This window comes from Bos indicus, chromosome 4 (genome assembly GCF_029378745.1).
Source record: "Bos indicus isolate NIAB-ARS_2022 breed Sahiwal x Tharparkar chromosome 4, NIAB-ARS_B.indTharparkar_mat_pri_1.0, whole genome shotgun sequence".
Classification (NCBI taxonomy): Eukaryota; Metazoa; Chordata; class Mammalia; order Artiodactyla; family Bovidae; genus Bos; species Bos indicus.
Genome location: NC_091763.1, coordinates 23,227,676 through 23,250,685, shown reverse-complemented (window position 1 = coordinate 23,250,685; position 23,010 = coordinate 23,227,676). Strand labels below are relative to the sequence as shown.

Here is a 23,010-nt window from a genome sequence, read left to right as displayed (position 1 = left end):
TTCTAGGTGGTTTATTTAGTGTCCCACAATTGGATCTATTGTTTTCATCTCATAGCTACTGAGAGGTTATTCTCTTTTCATATTATACCTGCCTTACCCTCTGCCCCTGTTCTAGTGGAGTGGGTATTCCTGTTGATACATATGGAGACAAAGCACAGGATTTAACTAGGTTATTAAATAGATCTAGTATCTATTATCTATCTGTGCTGTTTATCTCCTCATTACAGGACAAATGAACCATATTCTTGAATTTGCTAATTGGAATGTCATAAAGCCCGGTAGGCTGCAGTCCATGCGGTCGTTCTGAGTCGGACAGGACTGAGCGACTTCACTTTCACTTTTCACCTTCATGCATTGGAGAAGGAAATGGCAACCCACTCCAGTATCCTTGCCTGGAGAATACCAGGGACAGGGGAGCCTGGTGGGCTGTTGTCTATGGGGTCGCACAGAGTTGGACACGACTGAAGTGACTTAGCAGTAAAGTAGAAATAACAAGGAGTTCTCTTTATATCTAATGTAAATAATTTGTCCACATATTCAACTTTTCTTCTAGATCACTCCAGTTCCTGGTACTCATCCACTTTTAGTTTTTGTGAACCCCAAAAGTGGTGGGAAGCAAGGAGAACGGTATGTTTTTAAAAATCAGCTTTATTTACTGATTTTTTAAAAAATCAGCTTTATTACTATGTCATATACATGTGAAAAGAGAAACTAAATTTATGGTATAAAAACATTTAAAACTATTATCCTTCATGGTTCAGTAATTTTAATGTGAAATAAATGGTGCTGTCATATCTGTGTAACAATGTATATTGGTATAATCTCTCCCTGTTTTACAGTGAAATTTTAATATAGTAATGGCCATTTGTAGAGATTTTATTATCATATCTCAGATATCTGAATTCTCTCCACCCTCCCTATGACTTCCCTAGCCATTAACAAAGAGCTTTGCATATAGCACAGCCATAAATACGGTTGGATGAAAATTGGTTCTCTAGATGATCAACAGGTGACTTCAGGTAAATCATCACTCAGTAGTAAGGAACGGAATTCATCACCTGCCCAGTAGTAAGAAACAGAATTTACATTCAGCTTCTAGACAAAATATATTTTAATGATTATCTGCATGTGTGTTTGGAGAACATGATGACATATACACTGGAGAAGAATAGTATATTTATTCATAATAATAATGAACTGCATTACGTATTGTCTCAGTATTCTTGTGGACACTATTTTTTTTCCTTTTTGTAAAATTAATGATTAAATTCTAATAATTGCTAAAGATATGAAAGTTGCCACACCGAAGAATAAATCTTATGTCATCCTAAGGAGTATCATAAACAGAAATTTAGTTGTTACCTGTTACCTTAATAATTTCTAGAAATTTTTACTGATCCCAGCTAAAAAATGAGGAATCAGATAAAAGCACTCACACAAACACTATGATAATAAAATAGAAATTTCTATTGTGGTTTTACCAAATAATGAAGTTGAAATGTTTCTATGAATAATGGAATTTTGAAAAGTAATTTCCTTTCCTATCATTTAACTTTCCAACTTTATCTCAGTTAAATGAACAATGGTCATTTTCCATTCAATAAAATATTATTTCTGCTTAAAAAGTGTTCCCTTTTTATCATGATACATATATATTTTAAACTCTGCTAAATATGATAGAAGTTATTTTAAATAACTAGTGGCTTGTTGATATAAAGTGTTTATAATGTTTTACTAAAGAGACTAGTTGCCTTCTTTTAGACACATGAAATAGTAAATGATGATGATAAAATCATTTCTTCCTTTACTACTCATAGTTTGTTTGTTGTTTATGTTATAGATATCTTGAAAAGAAGCACACTCTTCACAAAGCAATAGATGAGGCTAAAATTCATATTTGAAATTAGAAACAGAGTATAAAGTGAAAAGAATTTTCAAATGGAAAAATCCCCCTCAAATTAAAATAACGTTAATCATGCCAAATGACCCTTAAATGAAATATCTTTCTCTCTCTTCTCCCAGTAGTTAAAACTAATTCCTTAAAAAATATAGATAGATACACTGAAATTATCAATAAATTAAATTTAATGGGGCAAGGAGGATATTTGAGTTCTCCTGTATGCACACTCACGTTTTGTCCTTTATGCACTAACAAGGACCATTTAAAGTCAAAAGAACTGTAAATATGTTTAAAGGAGATCTATTATGTGTGTGATCATAAATTGTCCTGAATGCATAGGAGCCATCTTTCACAAATAAGGGGATTCTATTCAGGGTTTTCTTTTCAAAATATGTTTCTTCCCTGGTGGATTAGATGCTAAAGAATCCACCTGCAATGCAGGAGACCTGTGTTCGATTTCTGGGTTTGGAAGATCTCCTGGAGGAGAGCATGGCAACCCATTCCAGTATTCTTGCATGGAGAATCCCCATGGACAGAGGAACCTAGGCAGGCTACAGTCCATGGGTTCACAAAGAGTCAGACATGACTGAGCGACTAAGCACACAGCACAGCATTCAGGGTTTTTCTTTCAAAATATGTAGATTTTCTTCTTTGATGTATTAGGTAAACAGGAAAAGGTCACAGAAATAAACATTCACACATAGGTAGTTTCCCATACCCATCAACAGTTGTGGAAGTGCTCACACATCATTTACACAGCAACACTTGAGAGAATCTAGTCTCTGCTAGAAACTGGGGATGAGACAGAAGATACAGTCCTACAGGAAGGCAGACACATAAATAGATTTTCTATAATAACCCCAAGGTAGAAGTTAAGAGTGTTTAAAATAAAGGTGCCATGGAAGTTCAGAGGAAAACAGTGATTGTCTCTGAAGACTCAAAAGTCTAGCTTTTGAGTTGGTTCTAAGTGGGTATTAGGTAAAAGAAGAAAAAAGACGTAATTGTGGATGGGTGTGCTGTTTTGGTAAGGAGCCAGAAGATATTCATTGGGGTTGAAATTTAAGAGGAAGAAGGAGAAAGATGAGAAAATATAATAAAATATTATATAAGTTTCCTGACTGGCAGTGATTTTTCTTCTTGAAAACAGCATGACTGTACTTAAGTAGCAGTACAGAAGAAGGCTGGATAGGCAAGACTTTCACAGATCTGGTGAGAGAACTTGAAAGCCTGAAGTAAGGCATGAGATAGAATAACCAGGTATGGTAGACATTACTCAGTTAGAAGGTACAGGATTGTCCTCTGTTTCGGGTGCTGGGGAAAAAGAGGTCCCGAGATGACTAAAATCATTCTTAAGACACTGGGTGGTATCATTATTCCAGATCTAGAATGCAAGGGTATTGCTCAAGGAAGTGGGACGATATAAACAGATATTTGAAGATTTCTATCAGTAAATGTGTCTGTGTATGTGAAAGTCGTTCAGTCATGTCCAACTCTTTGTGACCCCATGGATTATACAGTTCATGGAATTCTCCAGGCCAGAATACTGGAGTGGGTAGCCTTTCCCTTCTACAGGGGATCTTCCCGACCCAGGAATCAAACTGGGGTCTTCTGCATTGCAGGTGGATTCTTTACCAACTGAGCTATCAAGGAAGCCCTATCAGTAAACATGAGATGGATGCGTTAAGATATATAGTAATATTTTCACATGTATGTAAAAACTAATTTTAAAAACTAAATATATTTCTTTACATGTGATATTTTGCCTCAGAATTCTGATATGGGATGTGTGTATACTTAGAAACATTTCTATTGCATTGGTTATACAATGATTAATTTATTTCAGAAAAAAATGAATTGTTTGATATGTTCCTGGTGAAATAGTTTAGCAAATTTTGTGAGCTAGCTCATCAAGCTGATTGTTTATGTGAAGTAATTAAGCAAATGGGAGCATAGTCTTCACTAACATACATACAAAGTGTCCAAAACCATTATATATACGGGATAAATAACTTTCATTTCTGTTAGGGTGGTCCAATTTGTAAATTACACAAGGATCTATTAAGAAAAGATATTTAATTTTATTCTGGTATTTTAAAGTATTTATTTGAAAGCTTATTAGATAAATAATATGCAAAAGCAGGATAGAGAATGTTCCAAATCAATGTGCATTTTAGAATAAAAACTTGGAGGTACCACTAAATTTAATTTTTTTCTTCTATGTTTTCACCTTTATAGAATTTACAGAAAATTCCAATACCTACTAAATCCTCGTCAGGTTTACAGTCTTGCTGGAAATGGACCAATGCCAGGGTAAGTCTAAATATATTATTACCATTAACTTATTTAATACTAATTAATTAAATAAGCAGGCTGACAAGCCTAGAAATAATGTTATTCAAATACAGCAGCCAGATTAGCATAGATAACAACATTGAATATCAACTACATAAGAGTAACTAGTGCAGATGCTGTTTTTCAAAATGACCTGTTTCAATCAGATTTTCCTCCTTTTAAAAATATTGTGAAGTAATTCTCATACTATGCAAATGTTAATAATAATAATAATTGTACCACAAACATACACATATATTAGCTGGATGCTGAAATAACTAAACCATCTATTGGTTGGAAGTGCTGCTTTCCTTTCCTTTCTTTATTAAATATAAGATATAGATCTACTACAGAAGAAAAAATGCTGGTTAACAAAGACTGGAAATGATAATGTGATTTTTCCATTTACTACCTACAAAATCCAATAACTATCACTGTCTTATAAGATACTTTGTAATAGGCAAGATGTAATGAAATACAATTATTTTTCAACAGATACCATATACTTTTGATGTCATCACTATGCACTGAAATAAATCATTATTAGTTTGACCTGTTTAACTAATTAATGTCATCTTTCACTGATCTGATTTCTGTCTGTCAACATGATAGGAAACATTAAACCAGATGAAGTAGAAAAAATGTCTATAAACAAAGTTTTTTTTTGAAAAATATGTCAGTATGATCAAAGTAAGTCTTCTAGGTTATTCTCAGAAATGAGAAAGCAAATGTTAAAGTTATCTTTTAAATGCTCAGAATAAAATGTACACCATCAAATCTTCTGTTATATAAATGAAACTATATGCAATTAATTAGCACAGGCTCCCACACTTATACTCATCTTTTTCTTCCCTCCCTGCTACCTGTTGTCCAGGGCCAGTTTCAAATGCTGAGCAGTGATGGGTGGAACCACCTTGCTGTAGAAGGCAGGCTCCCCATAGGAATTTAGTTCAGAACACTGCCTTTGTCAAACTCCAGTAGAGGATCATGATCAGATTATTGACTAACTCAGCCACATGCAGTAAGTTCCAGCCTTGTCAAAGACAAGCAAAAGTAAAGCCTTGATATTAACACAGATGCTCAACCAGGGTGCCTCTTTTTCTTGTTCTTTAATATTCTCTGCACTTCAAAAAAATAGCTATTACTCTGCTGGGGCTTCCCAGGTGGCGCTAGAGGTAAAGAAACTGTGTGCCAGTGCAGGAGCCATAAGAGATGTGGGTTCCATCCCTGGGTTGGGAAGATCCCCTGGAGGAGGGCATGGCAACCCACTCCAGTATTCTTGCCTGGAGAATTTCATGAAAAGAGAAGCCTGGCAAGCTACAGTCTGTAGTGTCACAGAGACTTGGACATGACTGAAGCGACTTATTCAGTGCTCACTGCAGGATTAAGGAACTGTGCTTTAAGAAGTTGAGCTACTCCAAGACCTCTGTAGCTCCACTAGACCAAGTAAACCTAGGATTTGCTTGTAATTTATAGTTAAACTAAATGTCTGCTGACTCTGGTAATTGTAAACCTCATCATTTAACTTCCCTGTGTTGTCATCATCTTCTCCATGAAATGCAATAATAGTACCAGCATCATAGGATCGTTATTAAGTAAATTTGGGATGATTCCCATGAAGCATATAAAAAAGTACTTACTACATAATATGTCCCTGATGAATTTTGTTATCAGTATCATTTGTAGTAATGTTAATTAATAACATAATCACTATGTTGCTGCTGCTATTGCTAAGTCACTTCAGTCGTGTCCGATTCTGTGCGACCCCATAGATAGCAGCCCACCAGGCTCCCCCATCCCTGGGATTCTCCAGGCAAGAACACTGGAGTGGGTTGCCATTTCCTTTTCCAATGCATGAAAGCGAAAGTGAAGTCGCTCAGTCGTGTCCGACTCTATCGACCCCATGGACTGCAGCCTACCAGGCTCCTCCATCCATGGGATTTTCTAGGCAAAAGTACTGGAGTGGGGTGCCATTGTAGCTCTATGTAAATATACTGTAGTAACGTCGGACACGACTGAGCGACTTCCCTTTCACTTTTCACTTTCATGCATTGGAGAAGGAAATGGCAACCCACTCCAGTGTTATTGCCTGGAGAATCCCAGGGATTGGGGAGCCTGGTGGGCTGCCGTCTATGGGGTCGCACAGAGTCAGACACAACTGAAGTGACTTAGCAGCAGCAGTAGCAGCAGCAACATTGATTTTAGCCTTATTTTCACATTTCATTTTTTTTCCTACTGCACTTTAAATATATATAACATGTTTCCTTTTACTCTTTGACTGTTAGGCATCCTATTACCTTATCTATTTTAATATTTTGAAAAATTAAAGTAAAATATGTACTTGTATAATTCCACACTACAATGAATATAATTTAGAAATTAAGTTAAGGGCCCCATTTTAAGGTCTAGCACCTTTCAGGATATTATTATTGTGAATTGTTTGTGTGTATCCTCTAAGACCTTCTATAAATATAGATATTAATATATGTATATTAGGGTTTCCCAGGTGGTACAATGGTAAAGAATCTGCCTGTCCATGTAGGAGATGCAAGACATGTAGGTTCGATCCCTGGGTCAGGAAGATCCTCTGGAGTAGGAAATGGTACCACACTCCAGTATTCTTGCCTGGAAGATTCTGTGGGCAGAGGAGCCTGGCAGGAGTTCAGTCCCTGGGATCACAAAGAGTCAGACATGACTGAGTGAATGCATTCGTATATATACAATGTATTCATATATAGACCTACATGTATGTTTTGTGTAGAGAAATAGATCTTTTGTATAATTTAGAGTATAGTTTTTTGTTGCTCTGCAGCTTGCTTCTTTTTGCTCAAAAACATATGGTAAATATTGTTTGAATTCAGTAGATACTGATAAGTTTAAATGTTTTTAAGAGCTGTACAGTATTCCATAGTGTTTTTGTTTTTGTTTTTAGCTACTCTTACTGGGAGATATTTATATTGCCTGCATGTTAAAAATATTGGAATAATTTAAGTTAACAATCAATATGTTTTTAAAAGCATATTCAAATATCTTAAATTTTACTTGTCAGGTTCTGCTGAATTGCCATACAGAAACTTTGTATTGAATTATAATCCCAAAAGCAATATATAATGTTTTATTTCCCATAACATCTTTTAAATTGGCTATCTTCAGTAGTTTTTATTTTTGTCAAAGGTAAAAATATGTCCTTATTTTTATTTGCATGGCTAATCAGTTTTAAAGTTGGATATGGCATTAGTTAGATTGACTTTTCTATAAACAACAGAAATAAAATCTAGTTTCTGATCCAAAATAGAGTTTACTGAAAAGTTATGAAGTTGCTCATAGAATTAATGGAAAAATGAAGAAATATGTTTCAGAAAAGATAGGAATCAGAGCAGTTTGAGGCAACTCCTCAAACTGGAATGGCTGATTCTTGTTAATGTATGACAGAAAACCACAAAATTCTGTAAAGCAATTATCCAATTAAAAAAAAAAAAAAGGGAAAGAAAACAACAGTTTGAGGAAACTCTGACTAAGAAGACAGATTCCATAGGTTACTGCTAAGAGAAATTGATTCCAAATGCTTCGGGTATCCTTATTCCTCTATTCAAGATTCAGATCCTCAGGAGAATCATATTTTTGGTTTGTCTTATTTCCCATGTCACAGTGTTAGCACTTTGGAATAGGGCTTCTTGATTAACAAGATTACTATGAAATTATTTGTTTCCTCAAAGCCAAATGAGGGTGTCATAACCTGAGGATGAAAGACAAATTCTTGTTGGGAGTAAGCAGTATGTGTTCACCACCATCCAACCACTGAATTATCCAATATCTTTTCTTTTCTGAAGATAAAAGTTGGAAAAAAAATACCAATCATTACTAATGCTACTAAATATGTCAGCAAAAATACACATCTTCCTTAAATGTAGATAACCCAGCATCTTGTATAGTTACTATATCCAGCTTCAAGTCCTGGTTCTTGGAAACATTTCTGGGGATGATTATTTTCTCCTTTATCTTTATCCATTTGATCTCAATGTACATAAATACAATAAGAAAAATGTATATTCAACTATAAGTGAATCTCATTAAATGAAATTATTAATAATACAAAGAATGAAACATGTGTAAAGTCTGTAGGCCTATAGTCCTAGTTTTACTACTGGTTGAAAGCTGTAGCTGAAGCATAAAACATTCCTCAGCTTCTTGGAAATGCTTCCCTAGTGTAGGGACTCAAGCAGTTTTAGCTGATAGGTCTGAGATTTTGTTTGTACTGCTTGTGTAGAGCAGGATTCATTTTTCACTTACTTTGAGTGACAGGTATGGTAGTGCATGGCACTCTTAGTACTGATTAGCAAAGATTTCCAGATCTCCTTCCAGGCACTTGATTTTGACTTTACTCCTTTCACCTTGGTATAAAGAGTGGCCTCTGACTTTCTCTTATAATAAAGTGTGACCAGAAAGTAGAGTTTCCACTGTTTCTCTTCATTTACCACAGGGATCAGCAGTATTGGCCTGAAAATATGGTGAGAGAGGGCCCCCGTCCCCAGCCTTACCCAACCGAGATCTCCATAGAATGAATGATAAATAAGCCTCTGTAAGATTATGCCACTAATATTGGGGGTTGTGTGGTGCTGTGTGTAACCTCACCCTTACAACTAAACCAGGGATTGGAGCAGAAATCTTACTTAGTCCTCCCTACTTCCATTGTAGATCAGCGAATCTATTTCTCCTTGGGAATCAGAGTCAGTTGTATACCAACCGACATCATAGCTGTCACTTTTGCCTATTTGTCTAGTGGTATAAGGCACCTCAAAATGTCCAAGTATCAGTGTTCAGCTTCAATTCAATGCAAATTTTATCTCAAATGGTAGCATTCCTCTTTGGTGTTAAAACATTTAAAACATCAGAGTTAAACACCTAGAGAGTGTGAAGAAAAATGTTTGAAAGAGTATATTAGCCAGTGTTCTTTACTGGGACAGAACCAATAGTATATATTATGAAGAAAGATTTATTATACGGAATTGGCTCACATGTTAACTGAGGCTGACAAATCCAAATTTATAGAGTGGATATTTATTTTTGCGTTCACAGGCTGGTAAACTGCTTAGAACTAAGAAGTGTCAATATCCTAGTTCAAAGGTGATCACACTGGAGAATTCTCTTTCCTGGGATAGGATCAGCGTTTTGTTCTATCAGACTTTGAATTGATTGGATGAGGCTCATCTGTTTTAGAGAGGGCAGTTTGCTTTACACAGTCTACTGATTTAAATGTTAAATCTCATTGAAAAGTACCCTCACAGAAACACCCAAAGTAATGTTTGATCAGTTCTCTGCACATCCATTGCCTAGCCAATTTGACACATAAAATTAAGATTCACAGTGGGTATTAACTATAATAAGTTGTAAGTTTCAATACCCAAACTCCAGAATCATTTTGGCTCTAGAACCGTATTTTCGGAATTGGGTAAAACAGCATCATATAGTTCAGAACATATGACGTAGCTGTTTGATAGTGTAAGTGCTCCTACTGATTCAGTGACTGAGTCTTTAGTAGGTTATTTCAATGTGCTATGGACGACTGTTTCTTCCTGATAAAACATATAAGATGACCTTTATGTCTCTAGAGCCTCAACCCACTCTCTTCCTTCTCCAGTGAAAGGCATTCCTTGAAAGGAGACAGCAATATGTGAGACACCATGATAGTTTGTTGGAGAAAGAAATGGCAACCCACTCCAGTATTCTTGCCTAAATAATCCCATGGACAGGGGAGCCTGGTGGGCTATATAGTCCATAGTCTCTCAAAGAGTTGGACCTGACCGAGTGACTGAGCATATGATAAAGCATTCAGTAAGCCATTTGCTGTGACCATTGACAAGGCATAATGGGAAGGAAAAGTTAGTACAGTTTCTAGAACAAATGTCTAGTTAGTAAGGACAAATGGCTGCAGTTGTATTATGGAAAGGGACCAGTGACTTTAGGTTACCCTTAAGTAAATGGGTTAAATTCCCTTGAGTTATAGTAACATTGGAATTCACTAATTGGTTCATTCAATGACAATTGAGTACTCCAAAGTCAGTAACTACTCTTCTTGTTAAAGTTACATTCATGTTTTTTATCCCTTCCAGAGCTTCTGTCCTTACCAACATGAACATGAGTGTTTTAAACACTCATGGAGTGACTATGAAAAATTGCTAACTGGCATTTCTTTGGAGCAGTAATAGTCCCAATATTGGGTCCACTCTGAGAAATTCACTTACATAAAATTTCCTCCCATCGCTAATAGTCCATTCTTTTTTTTTCCAAGTCCTTAATAGCGTGACACATATTTGTTATTAGTTGGTACTATTGAATTTGTATGTTTCCTCAACTCTGAACGTCTCTCTATCCAGAAAAGGTAAACAGGAAATTTTATTGTTTGAGATACTGCCCACTGGTCAAATGTCATTTTTTTCCTTATACTCAAAATTATTGCTGGTTTAGTTGTACTGCCACTGTAGCCTACTGCTGGCTACTTCTGATATATCATGGAGAGGCACTGGAAAATGAGTGCCTCTTATTTTATCCTTAAACAGTGAGAATAGAGAACTCCCTATGAGGACATAGGTATGGATTGTAAGTGGGTTTGGGAGTACAGCCTGATTTAGAATATCTGGGGTGTGGGCCTACCAAGCTCCCCAACTGGTTCTATGGAGATGGCATGGATAACCACTGATTTAGGAGATTAATTGCTATATAATAGGTATTACAGGCCATACTGATATGCTGAAATTAGAGTAACTTCCCAATTAAATTAATAATAAATAATCACTTTAAATTATTAGACAACCGTGAATCTTTTGTGTTACCATTTTTGCAGGTTGCCTCATATGGCTGAATCAGGAATCTATTTTGATTTTATTCAAATTTAGAAAAATGATATCTCATAGACGTAGGTTTGGCTACATGCCTATCCCATTGTTTGGGTCAATATAGCTGGCTTCTTTGTTTGATAAATGTTCCAATATTGTATTCAGCAGTGTGTTTCCTCTTATAATCAAACAAGGCCAAAGCAACAGATGATCCAAAAAAACACTTTCTCTTACATGTATATAACTTTTTATTTCCTATGTAAAGCATATGCCCTTTTACTTGCCTATTTTCATTTTGATCTGTCTTTTCTCATGTTCATTTTAAAATCTTATGGCATAAGTATTTACATCATCATTTTATATATGTTGGAAGAGTTTTCTTTTACTTTGTTCTAGTTGCTTTCAATTTATATACTTTGTTCTTTTTTGCCCATTTAAATATATAAAAATTTCATCTGTTAATTCTATGCTGAATGCTTTCTCAATTTTATGTTTTGGAAAATCTTTCCTCAAGCCAAAATTACTGAAATATTCTTTATGTATTTTATTTTTTATATTTTGTTTTAAATTCTAACCTTTAATCTTTGAAGATTACAAATTTCTTAGAGATACATGGACAGAAAGGATGAGATCAGAATGGAATGCTTTTTTCCTTCAGATCACAATCTAGCTGTCCCAACAAAAGTTGTTCATTAGTTCACCATTATACCACTGATTTGACATCCTTCATATAAGGTGAAAGCATATTTACGTTAGACTATCATTGCACTTTTCTTTGCTTCATTGATCTTTTTATTGCTTCTCACTAGTGACTGTCCTTTTGTAAGTCCCTATTATGCCCTCAAAATTTAATGACATTTACTCTCCTCAATGTGTTGTTATTGTCTTGAATCTTAAAATATGAGTTTGAAGGGAATTGGATTGAATTTCCAGTTTCATCTTGATCATTTCTTTTTACATTGTTTAATTTAAAAGCTTTATCTCCCCCCACGATTAGCAAATGGGTTTCATATTCTTTAACTGGAAATTTTCTTCCTATAGTTGCCTTTCTCATTGACCACACTGTTGGCAGGAAAATTACTTTCTCACTGGGGAAGGGTGTCCTGTTTTATCTCTGATGTCAGTGCCCAGGCTGCATGGCTAGTGGTAGACCCGCATTTCTAAGAGAGCTGCTCCTCAGATGTATTCCAGGAGGCAAATGCCATAGGTAGCTGTTCTGAAACAGGATTCTGGCCAGGCGATGCTGTAAGCCTTCACTAATCCCATAGCTGACCTGCTCACTTGTTATAACTCCTCCCATCCCTGCTTCTAGCTGTGCCGTCCCTGTTCCTGTGTCAGCTGCAGGAGGTGTCTTTACAGTGGTGCACTTTCAATGTATTGCTTTTGAAACTGTTCTGTTCTGTAAGGTTTCTTTACTAACCTAATAACCATTGCGATTTTATTTTTATTTTTCATTTATTACATTTCCAATGCTACTTTTAAAAAGTAGATATATATTTAAAAGAAATATTTTATCTGCCACCTTAAACCTGCAGAAACTTTATTCATTCTTTTAATTTCCTTTTTTTCATTTTTCCTTTTTCCCCAATTTTTAAAATCTTTTTGTATGCATCTCTTCTCTATCTTATCTTTATTTCTTCTCTCATATTTTGTTTAGAAGCTTTTTTTTTTTTTAATGTATTGAAGCCTTGCTAATATCTGGTATGAGTTAGCTAGAACTACCAAAACTCTCTGGTCATGTCCCTTTTTATCTTTGTTTTTAAGACATAAATAGGTGTTTGTTTGTATTATGTCTCTTTACATAAATTCTTTCACTCTGGTAATGACTATTTTAGTTAAAGATATCTGAAACTAGAATCTGAATCCTATAAGTTGTTTCATCCTAATGAAGCGTATTGTGATGTAATTGAATAATTTGTTTGCTGGTACAAATTTGTTGCAAAAAAAGAAAAAAAAAATATATATATATATCACTGGTCTTCATAAATGAGTTTTCTTTCCCTCACAACATGATAATAAATATGCACATCTCTAGCTGTTATACCAACTGCATATGCTAATGTGACTTATGAAAAGTTAATATCAAGTTTTCTGTATACATGTGATATTGGTTATTCCCTCTGACTTTAAGCTTCATGAAAGTACAGATGGCTTGTTCTCATATCATCCCTAAAATATTTAAGTAAAAAACAACAAGTATTTATTGAATTGAAAAAAATATACAAGATCAATATTTTTAAATTATGTAAAATAAATTATTTTCCAGATCTTTCAGCAAAGTTAGGCATAAAGAATTGTTCTGGAATGAGTGCTTTATAAAAGTCTTTGGTTTCATCTACCTGAACTAAATGTAGAACATATATAATTTTAAAAAAATGTAACAGTCAACATACAGATTCACATATTCCAAGTATTACGCATATTCCATATTAAAGCCTTGGAATATATTCTCTTGTTAAAATAAATTTGTAATTTAGAAAACACATAACACATTCCACAGATTTCATGACTTTCTTAATTTAAAATGCTGTTTTATGTAACAAAATTTCTTACTTAAATAAAAACCCTCTTGAATCAGAATTTAAGACCTATTACTTATGTCTCTTGTTATGAAATCTTGTTATGTCAGAGAGCGGAACAAATCCTTAATATGCTAAGAAACTGTTAATCAAAAGAAGAAATGAAGAACCCCAGGGCTAGTAGAAGGAAAGAAATCATAAAAATTAGAGCAGAAATAATTGAAAAAGAAACAAAGGAGACTATAGCAAAAATCAGCAAAACTAAAAGCTGGTTCTTTGAGAAGATAAATAGACAAACCAGTAGCCAGACTCACCAAGAAAAAAAGGGAGAAGAATCAAATCAACAAAATTAGAAATGAAAATTCAGAAATCACAACAGACAGCATAGAAATATAAAGGATCATAAGAGACTACTATCAGCAACTATATGCAAAAAAAATGGACAACTTGGAAGAAATGGACAAATTCTTAGAAAAGTATAGCCTTTCAAAACTGAACCAGGAAAAAATAGAAAATCCTAACAGACCCATCATAAGTACAGAAATACAAAAATCTTCCAACAAACAAAAGCCCAAGACCAGATATCTTCACAGGTAAATTCTACCAAAAATTTAAAGAAGAGCTAACACCTATCCTACTCAAACTCTTCCAGAAAATTGCAGAGGAAGGTAAACTCCCAAATTCATTCTTTGAAGCTACTATCACCCTAATACCAAAATTAGACAAAGATGCCACAAAAAAAGAAAACTATAAGCCAATATCACTGATGAACATATATGCAAAAATTCTCAACAAAATTCTAGCAAACAGAATCCAACAACATATTAAAAAGATCATACATCATGATCAAGTGGGCTTTATCCAAGGGATGCAAGGATTTGTCAATATTTACAAATAAATCAATGTGATACGGCAATGGCACCCCACTCCAGTACTCTTGTCTGGAAAATCCCATGGACAGAGGAGCCTGGTAGGCTGCAGTCCATGGGGTCGCTAAGAGTCAGACACGACTGAGCGACTTCACTTTTACTTTTCACTTTCATGCATTGGAGAAGGAAATGGCAACCCACTCCAGTGTTCTTGCCTGGAGAATCCCAGGGACGGGGGAGCCTGGTGGGCTGCCGTCTATGGGGTCGCACAGAGTCAGACACGACTGAAGCGACTTAGCAGTAGCAGCAATGTGATACACCACATTAACAAATTGAAAGATAAAAACCATATGATTATCTCAATAAATGCAGGGAAAGCCTTTGACAAAATTAAACACCCATTTATGATAAAAACTCTCCAGAAAACAAGCATAGAAGGAGCATACCTCAACATAATAAAAGCCATATATGATAAACACACAGCAAACATTATCCTCGATGGTGAAAAATTGAAAGCATTTCCCCTAAAGTCAGGAACAAGACAAGGGTGCCCACTCTCACTATTACTGTTACATAGTTTTGGAAGTTTTAGACACAGCGATCAGAGAAGAAAAAGAAATAAAATGAATCCAGATTGGAAAAGAAGAAGAAAAGCTCTCACAGTTTGCAGATGACATGATTCACTACATAGAAAACCCTAAAGACACCATCAGAAAATTACTAGAGCTAATCAATGAATATAGTAAAATTGCAGGATATAAAATTAAAAAACCAAAATCCCTTGCATTTCTGTATACTAACAATGAAAAAATAGAGAAATTAAGGAAACAATAACATTCACCATTGCGATGAAAAGAATAAAATACTTAGGAATAAATCTACCTAAAGAAACAAAAGACCTATATATAGAAAACTATAAAACACTGATGAAGGGAATCAAAGATGATACAAATGGAGTAGTATACCATGTTCATGGATCAGAAGAATCAATATTGTGAAAATGAATATACTACCCAAAGTAATCTATAGATTCAATGCAATCCCTATCAAGCTATCGATGGTATTTTTCACAGAAGTAGAACAAATAATTTCACAATTTGTATGGAAATACAAAAAACCTGGAATAGCCAAAGCAATCTTGAGAAAGAAGAATGGATCTGGAGAAATCAACCTCCCTGACTTCAGACTATACTACAAAGTTACAGTCATCAAGACAGTATGTTCCTGGCAGAAAGACAAAAATGTAGATCAGTGGAACAAAATAGAAAGCCCAGAAATAAATCCAAACACCTATGGACACCTTATCTTTGATAAAGGAGGCAAGAATATATAATAGAAAAAAGACAATCTCTTTAACAAGTGGTGCTGGGAAAACTGGTCTACCACGTGAAAAAGAGTGAAACTAGAACACTTTCTAACACCATACACAAAAATATACTCAAAATGGGTTAAAGATCTAAGTGGAAGACGAGAAACTATAAAACTGCTAGAGGAAAACATAGACAAAACACTCTCTGACATAAATCACAGCAGAATCCTCTATGACCCACCTCCCAGAGTAATGGAAATAAAAGCAAAAATAAACAAATGGGACCTAATTAAACTTAAAAGCTTTTTCTTAAAAGGAAACTATGAACAATGTAAAAAGACATCCTTCAGAATGGGAGAAAAAATAGCAAATGAAGCAACTGACAAAGAATTAATATCAAAAATATACAAGCAGTTCAATACCAGAAAAGTAAACAACCCAATTCAAAAAATGGGCCAAAGAATTAAACAGACATTTCTCCAAAGAATACATACAGATGTATGTGTTCTTTGGAGAATGAAGATTGGAGAATGAAGATTGTGTTCATTGGAGAATGAACACAAATGAAGATTCCCAACAGCACTCTGTATCAGAGAAATGCAAATCAAAACCACAATGAGGTACCATCTCACGCCAGTCAGAATGGCTGCTATCAAATAGTCTACAAACAATAAACACTGGAGAGGGTATGGAGAAAAGGGAACCCTCTTACACTGTTGGTGGGAATGCAAACTAGTACAGCCACTATGGAGAACAGTGTAGAGATTCCTTAAAGAACTGGATATAGAACTGCCATTTGACCTAGCAGTCCCACTGCTGGGCATACACACCGAGGAAACCAGAACTGAAAGAGACACGTATACCCCAATGTTCGTTGAAGCACTGTTTACAAGAGCCAGGACATGGAAGCAACCTAAATGTCCATTGGCAGACAAATGGATAAGAAAACTGTGGTACTTATACACAGTGGAATATTACTCAGCTATTAAAAACGACACATTTGAATCATTTCTAATGAGGTGGATGAAACTGGAGCCTATTATACAGTGTGAAGTAAGTCAGAAAAACACCAATACAGTATCAGTTCAATTAACACATATATATGGAATTTAGAAAGATGGTAATGATGACCCTATATACGAGTCAGTAAAAGAGAAACAGATATAAAGAACAGACTTTTGGACTCTGTGGGAGAAGGTGAGGGCAGGATGATTTGAACGAATAGCATTGAAACATGTATATTATCATTTGTGAAACAGATGACCAGTCCAAGTTTGGTGCATGAAACAGGGCACTCAAAGCCGGTGTGCTGGGATGACCCAGAGGAATGGGATCGGGAAGGAGGTGGGAGTGGTGTTCGGGATGAGGGACACATGTACACCCATGGCTGATTCATGTCAATGTATGGCAAAACCACCACAATATTGTAAAGTAATTAGCCTCCAATTAAAATAAGTAAATTAATTTTAAAAAATTCAATCTGACTCTACTGGAAATTTCCAGAGAAATAAGCATTGCTTTGCTAGTGTAAGAATAAAGCTCTCAACTTACCCTTTCAATCCTAATTAATCATAAAATATGCTGTAGATGTTTTTGCAACCCCCCAATTAAATGTGTAGGCATAATTCTATCTCTGTCTTGATCATAATTCTGTCTTAGCAACTGAGTCTGAGAATCAAACTATGCTTCTGTCCTAAAGATCTGCAGGTTATACAAGCAACAAAAATACAATATGCTCCTAGAGTTAACAGTCATATAACTTCCAGTCTTGCAAAAGAATTTTGGGTATTACAACTCTATAGTCACTTTCCACAAACATCAACAAATTGATTATGATTTTAAAGATATTGAAAAATCTGAACTTTTATTATTCATTTCAAAGAGAAAATAATAGCTGAACAACAGGTTATAGAGCCTAAGCTACTGTTAGAGGTGATTACTTATCCAAATTTGTTGAACACTGTAAAAAAATGATATTTTCTCCTAAATTGGCTTTTGGAAATGAATGATCATTTATCTGTATCCTTTTACCTGTTGCTTATTTTATTCTACAAAAGTCAACTTTCTAATAAGTATCATAAGCTATTTTTGTTGACTGTCCTCAGTTTGCTGTTACTAAGTCTGTTAAGCAAGCTCCCTGGCACAATTTTATTGTCAGCCCCAGGGAGTCAAATAGCAATGTCTTACTAATGAGTGAAAATAAGAAAACTCAGAGCAGATGATTATCTCTGAATCCTTTATTAATGATAATTTAGTAAACTACTCCTATAATTTAATTGGAAATAATAACTGGACTATTAAATGTAGTCCACTCTAAACAGAATAATGATGCACCAACTAAATGTGAAATGGTAGTTTAATAATAACAACATATATGGGTGTATATATATTTTTAATATTAGTAATATAAATTGATTCAGCATATATTAATTCAGTGGCCACCAGTTGCCAGGAAAAAGTCTTAGCACTGCCAACCCAGTATGAACAAAAGGGACAACACTTTCTGCTCTCCTAGTCTTATATTTTAGTAGAAAAAGGCATACATCTGGTTTTGCCAGTGGTCATGTATGGATGTGAGAGTTGGACTGTGAAGAAAGCTGAGTGCTGAAGAATTGATGCTTTTGAACTGTGGTGTTGGAGAAGACTCCTGAGAGTCCCTTGGACTGCAAGGAGATCCAACCAGTCCATTCTAAAGGAGATCAGCCCTGGTTTGTTCTTTGGAAGGAATGATGCTAAAGCTGAAACTCCAGTACTTTGGCCACCTCATACGAAGTATTGACTCATTGGAAAAGACTCTGATGCTGGGAGGGATTGGAGGCAGGAGGAAAAGGGGATGACAGAGGATGAGATGGCTGGATGGCATCACCGACTCAATGGACATGAGTTTGAGTGAACTCCGGGAGTTGGTAATGCACAGGGAGGCCTGGTGTGCTGCGATTCATGGGGTTGCAAAGAGTCGAACACGACTGAGCAACTGAACTGAACTGAACTGAACTGAAAGTAATAAAATATATACATGTCAGCAGGGAAGGCAAAGAGTGTACATTGGTAGTCAGTGTTCTGTGACGGTTCTTTTAAATAGGCTGAGCAGGGAAGGACTCACTGACTATAGACGTGAAGGAGATGAGTGAACAAGTCATTTGGTTATTTATAGAATAACATCTGGGCTTCCAAGGTGGCACTAGTGGTAAAGAACCTGCCTGCCAGTGCAGGAGATGTAATAACATTTAAAGCAGAGGAAAGAGCAAGAGTAAAAGCATCATGATTGGAGAATATTTGACATAATTGGGAAACATTAGCAGGAAGGTCAGGGTGGCTGGAGCAGAATGAATAAGAGATAGCTTATTAGGATAGTACTGATGGGTCAAATCACATAGGGTCTTACAGCTTCTGTGACCATAATAATTAATTTTACCTGGGATTCTCCTGGTTTATTCCTGGTGTTCCAGCATCCAACCCAATTTAGTATTAGCATAAGAATTTGGTATTGTTAATTTAAGTATTATTATTAACGGGTACATTATATAATGGGTACATTATAATAAACTTGAGAGGTTTGCGATTTGTCTAATTTGTTCATCATGGTTCTACTGTTATCCTCTAACAAGATGCAAGATGTCTAATGAACAGAGTTCATGAACACATCTAATGAACTGAGTTTTCATTTTGACTGATAAATATTTCATCTAAAAAAGCAGGGAAAAAACACTCTTTTCCCAGTCCTCCCCAGAAGAAAGCAACAATTTCTTCTTAAATACAATATACAGAGAATTCAAAAATAAAATCCAATGTTCACTGGGAAACCTTGTTGGCCGACTGGTATACTTGTTATGCTAGTCCATTATGCTGTGGCCTGTGCCTCTCATCTCCTTGTAAGATGCAAAGGGGAACAGATATAATAATCAGCATTGTCAGTGTAGAATTGAGAAATCATAGAATAGATGAACATGAAATATATGTGAGGAAGAGAAGTTGAACAGTCTGCTAAATACGTTTAATGAGGTTTGAATACTCTTCCTAGGTGTCTTATTAAATGAATATATCATACATAAATATTGTCTTGAGCCTCTCCAATTAAAAAAATACTTTTATATAATACATTTTTATTTTGCAATAAAACTTTTCATCAAATATTTCTCAAAAAGGAAAATGCATATTAAGTGAAAAATTAAGTTCTGAATTTCTGTGTTTTAAAAAGTATTGATGACAAATACATAATTTGTATGAAATATTTATCAATCTATTCCATTTGTGATGGGAACTCTAGTGATATCACGGACCACATGGAAACCATAAACACAAAAATGCTAAAGAAGCATCAGTTTCTATTTAAAATTAATCGTGAATTCTCTGCTTGAAGGCAATCTTTTAAACTGCAGAAAATCTGTTTGCATATCACTCTTTTAAATATGGGGCTTCCCACATGGTGCTCATGGCAAAGAACCCTCCTGCCAATTCAGGTAGACATAAGAGATGCAGGTTCAATCCCTGGGTAGGGAAGATGCCCGTGAAGAGGGCATGGAAACCCTCTCCAGTATTCATTCTTGCCTGGAGAATCCCATGGACAGAGGAGTCTGGCAGGCTGTAGTCCATAGGGTTGCACAGAATCAGACACAACTGAAGTGACTTAGCATGTGTGCACATTTTTAAATATGATTTTTTCATTTAGATATAGTGTGATTTTTAAATTAATGTACATTTTTTATTTCAAGCTGTCTTCTTTGTGTTATAAGTAAGAATATTTATTAAAATTTTGGTTATACAAGTAAAAGAAAAACTTTTAAAACATAAAGTAATGGCATTTTTACATCAGAGGCATCAGAATATTTTAAATAGAACATTCATTTATTGCAATAATTATTTTAGTGCATTCAATTTGTGAACTTGCAATCAAGTTTTTGGAAGTTCATTTCAATGATGGAAAACACTGGACATTGATAATGTTATCATAGACTCAGTTAAAAAGTATAGCCCTGAAGATTCAATTATTTGTTTTTGTGATGATAATTTAAATAGACGTCTTGGTAAACCACATCATTATGACAAAAATGTTTTTTATTAAAGTAAGAAATATAGATAAAAATATATGCTTTGAATTGGTTGTGGCATGCACATAAATCATAATTGCTTTCAAAGACACCTTAACAGTCTTATGAATTACAATGAAAGCCTTAATTGTCAAGGTGTATGCATACGCACATGCTCACACACATTCACAAATTATTCAATCATTCTCTTACTGATTCTACAGACACTAAGGGACCTTTGGGGGGAAGAAAAGTAAGACTCAAATCTTAGGTCACTGAGGCAATGAAGTCTTTAAAATCTCTACAGATAACACTATCCTGGCTCAACTTTTTCAGATTATGCCCTTCTTATCAATGTAAAACTGTAAAACTCAAGTTTAAGATAATCTGATATGGAGGCAATCAGCTTATAGAAATATGCAATTTGACCTTATCTTTTCATTTTTTCATAAAATTATCGTTCAAAATTGTTCATATGAAAAGCCAATCAAATGAAAAAATTTAAGTATATCAAGCTAATTAATATAATTGTTTTTATTCTAGATTTTATGATGATATCTATGAGCTACCTTAAATTTTCAGTGTTGTGATTTATTTTAATAAATTTTATGTGTATATTATATGTTGATTTATATATGTATATAATATATATATACAACTAAATTTGTATATATTTTTGCATATTTTTATAGAGGATTTCCAATTTTTCTAAACATCACATTCCAGAAAATCAGTATTCATCCTTAATCCTAATTTATCAATCAGAGGCCATGGGAAGTAAATTATCTCAATTTATTTTCATTACTCCTGCCCTGATGAACACGTTGATATTCATACCCATCCTGACTTCCTTCCCTGTTCTCTCACTGAAGAGGCATCTCTCCTCCTATATAACGTATATTCAGCTTCTGTTCTGGGTGCCTGCTCCTCTTGCTTCTTTGATACTCTATTTATATCCACCTCATCTCATTGGTACATATTGAGCTATTCCTTTGTATTTCAAGTATGTAAGCTTTCTTAATATATGACTACTCTGCATAAAATAATATGGGTTAGTGTATGGAAGCATGTGTGATGATTAAAGTGTTATAATCACAGATTAAATAGGAATGGTTGGAGGAGAGAGGTTCAGGAACAAAGGGGAAAACAGAATAATATTTCCTAGGTCACTGCAGAGTTGCAAAAATGTGGGCAACATGTTAACTTGAGCACATTCTCATTTTTAATTAGAAAATCTCTGTACAAATGTATAGCTACTTACCTTCCCAACTCTGTATGCATATATATAAATATATATATATATATACACACACATACACACATATATACACACACACACACACACCCCTAACCCTAATAATAATCATATATATATATATACATATATATATACTGCTGCTGGTGCTGCGTCGCTTCAGTCGTGTCCGACTCTTAGCGACCCCATGGATTGCAGCCCACCAGGCTCCTCCGTCCATGGGATTTTCCAGGCAAGAGTACTGGAGTGGGGTGCCATTGCCTTCTCCATATATCATATATATATAACCACATCATCTTTATCCATCCATCAATGGACATTTAGGTTGCTTCCATTTCTTGGCTATTGTAAACAGTGATGCAATGAACATAAGGTTGCACGTATGTTTTTGAGTTATAGTTTTCTTTGTATATATGCCCCAAAGTGGGATTGCTGGATCATACAGTAGCTCTGTTTTTAGTTTTTAGGGAGCCTATTCTCATTTCATGATTTTGATCGTCAAGTATACATGGATTCCTTATGAATATTTTACTGCATCTCAGATTTATCTCCCCATGTAGACTTATTTTACTAATAGTCTACAATTCCATGCTAATGTCCCATTAGTTAAATTCAGTTCAGTTGCTGAGTCATGTCCAAATCTTTTCGACCCCATGGACTGCAGCACACCAGGCTTCCCTGTCCTTCACCAACTTCCAGAGCTTGCTCAAACTCATGTTCATCAAGTCAGTGATGCCATCGAATCATCTAATCCTCTGTTGTCCCCTTCTCCCCCTGAGTTCACCTCAAATTTTACATTTTATACATTTCATTCTCTCATTCTTTTCCAAACTTGCTCACTGACTATAACTTGATGAATGGAAAAAAAAAAAATTCACTTTTGTATGCATTTATTCTCCTCTCGCTGCTGCTTGCTGCTGCTAAGTCGCTTCAGTCGTGTCCGACTCTGTGCGACCCCATAGAGGGC

The 23,010-nt window shown here is 35.0% G+C and overlaps 1 protein-coding gene across 8 annotated transcripts in view; it reads left to right on the top strand.

Moving 5' to 3' along the window:
• The window catches only part of DGKB (diacylglycerol kinase beta), an 870,186-nt gene that overhangs the window by 338,093 nt on the left and 509,083 nt on the right, over positions 1 to 23,010 (top strand). For all 8 annotated transcript variants that reach the window (XM_019958478.2, XM_019958484.2, XM_019958481.2 and 5 more), the window contains 2 exons: positions 554 to 627; positions 4,136 to 4,210. In XM_019958478.2, coding sequence (XP_019814037.1) covers positions 554 to 627; positions 4,136 to 4,210 — 149 coding nt within the window. The remainder of the gene's footprint in view (positions 1 to 553; positions 628 to 4,135; positions 4,211 to 23,010) is intronic.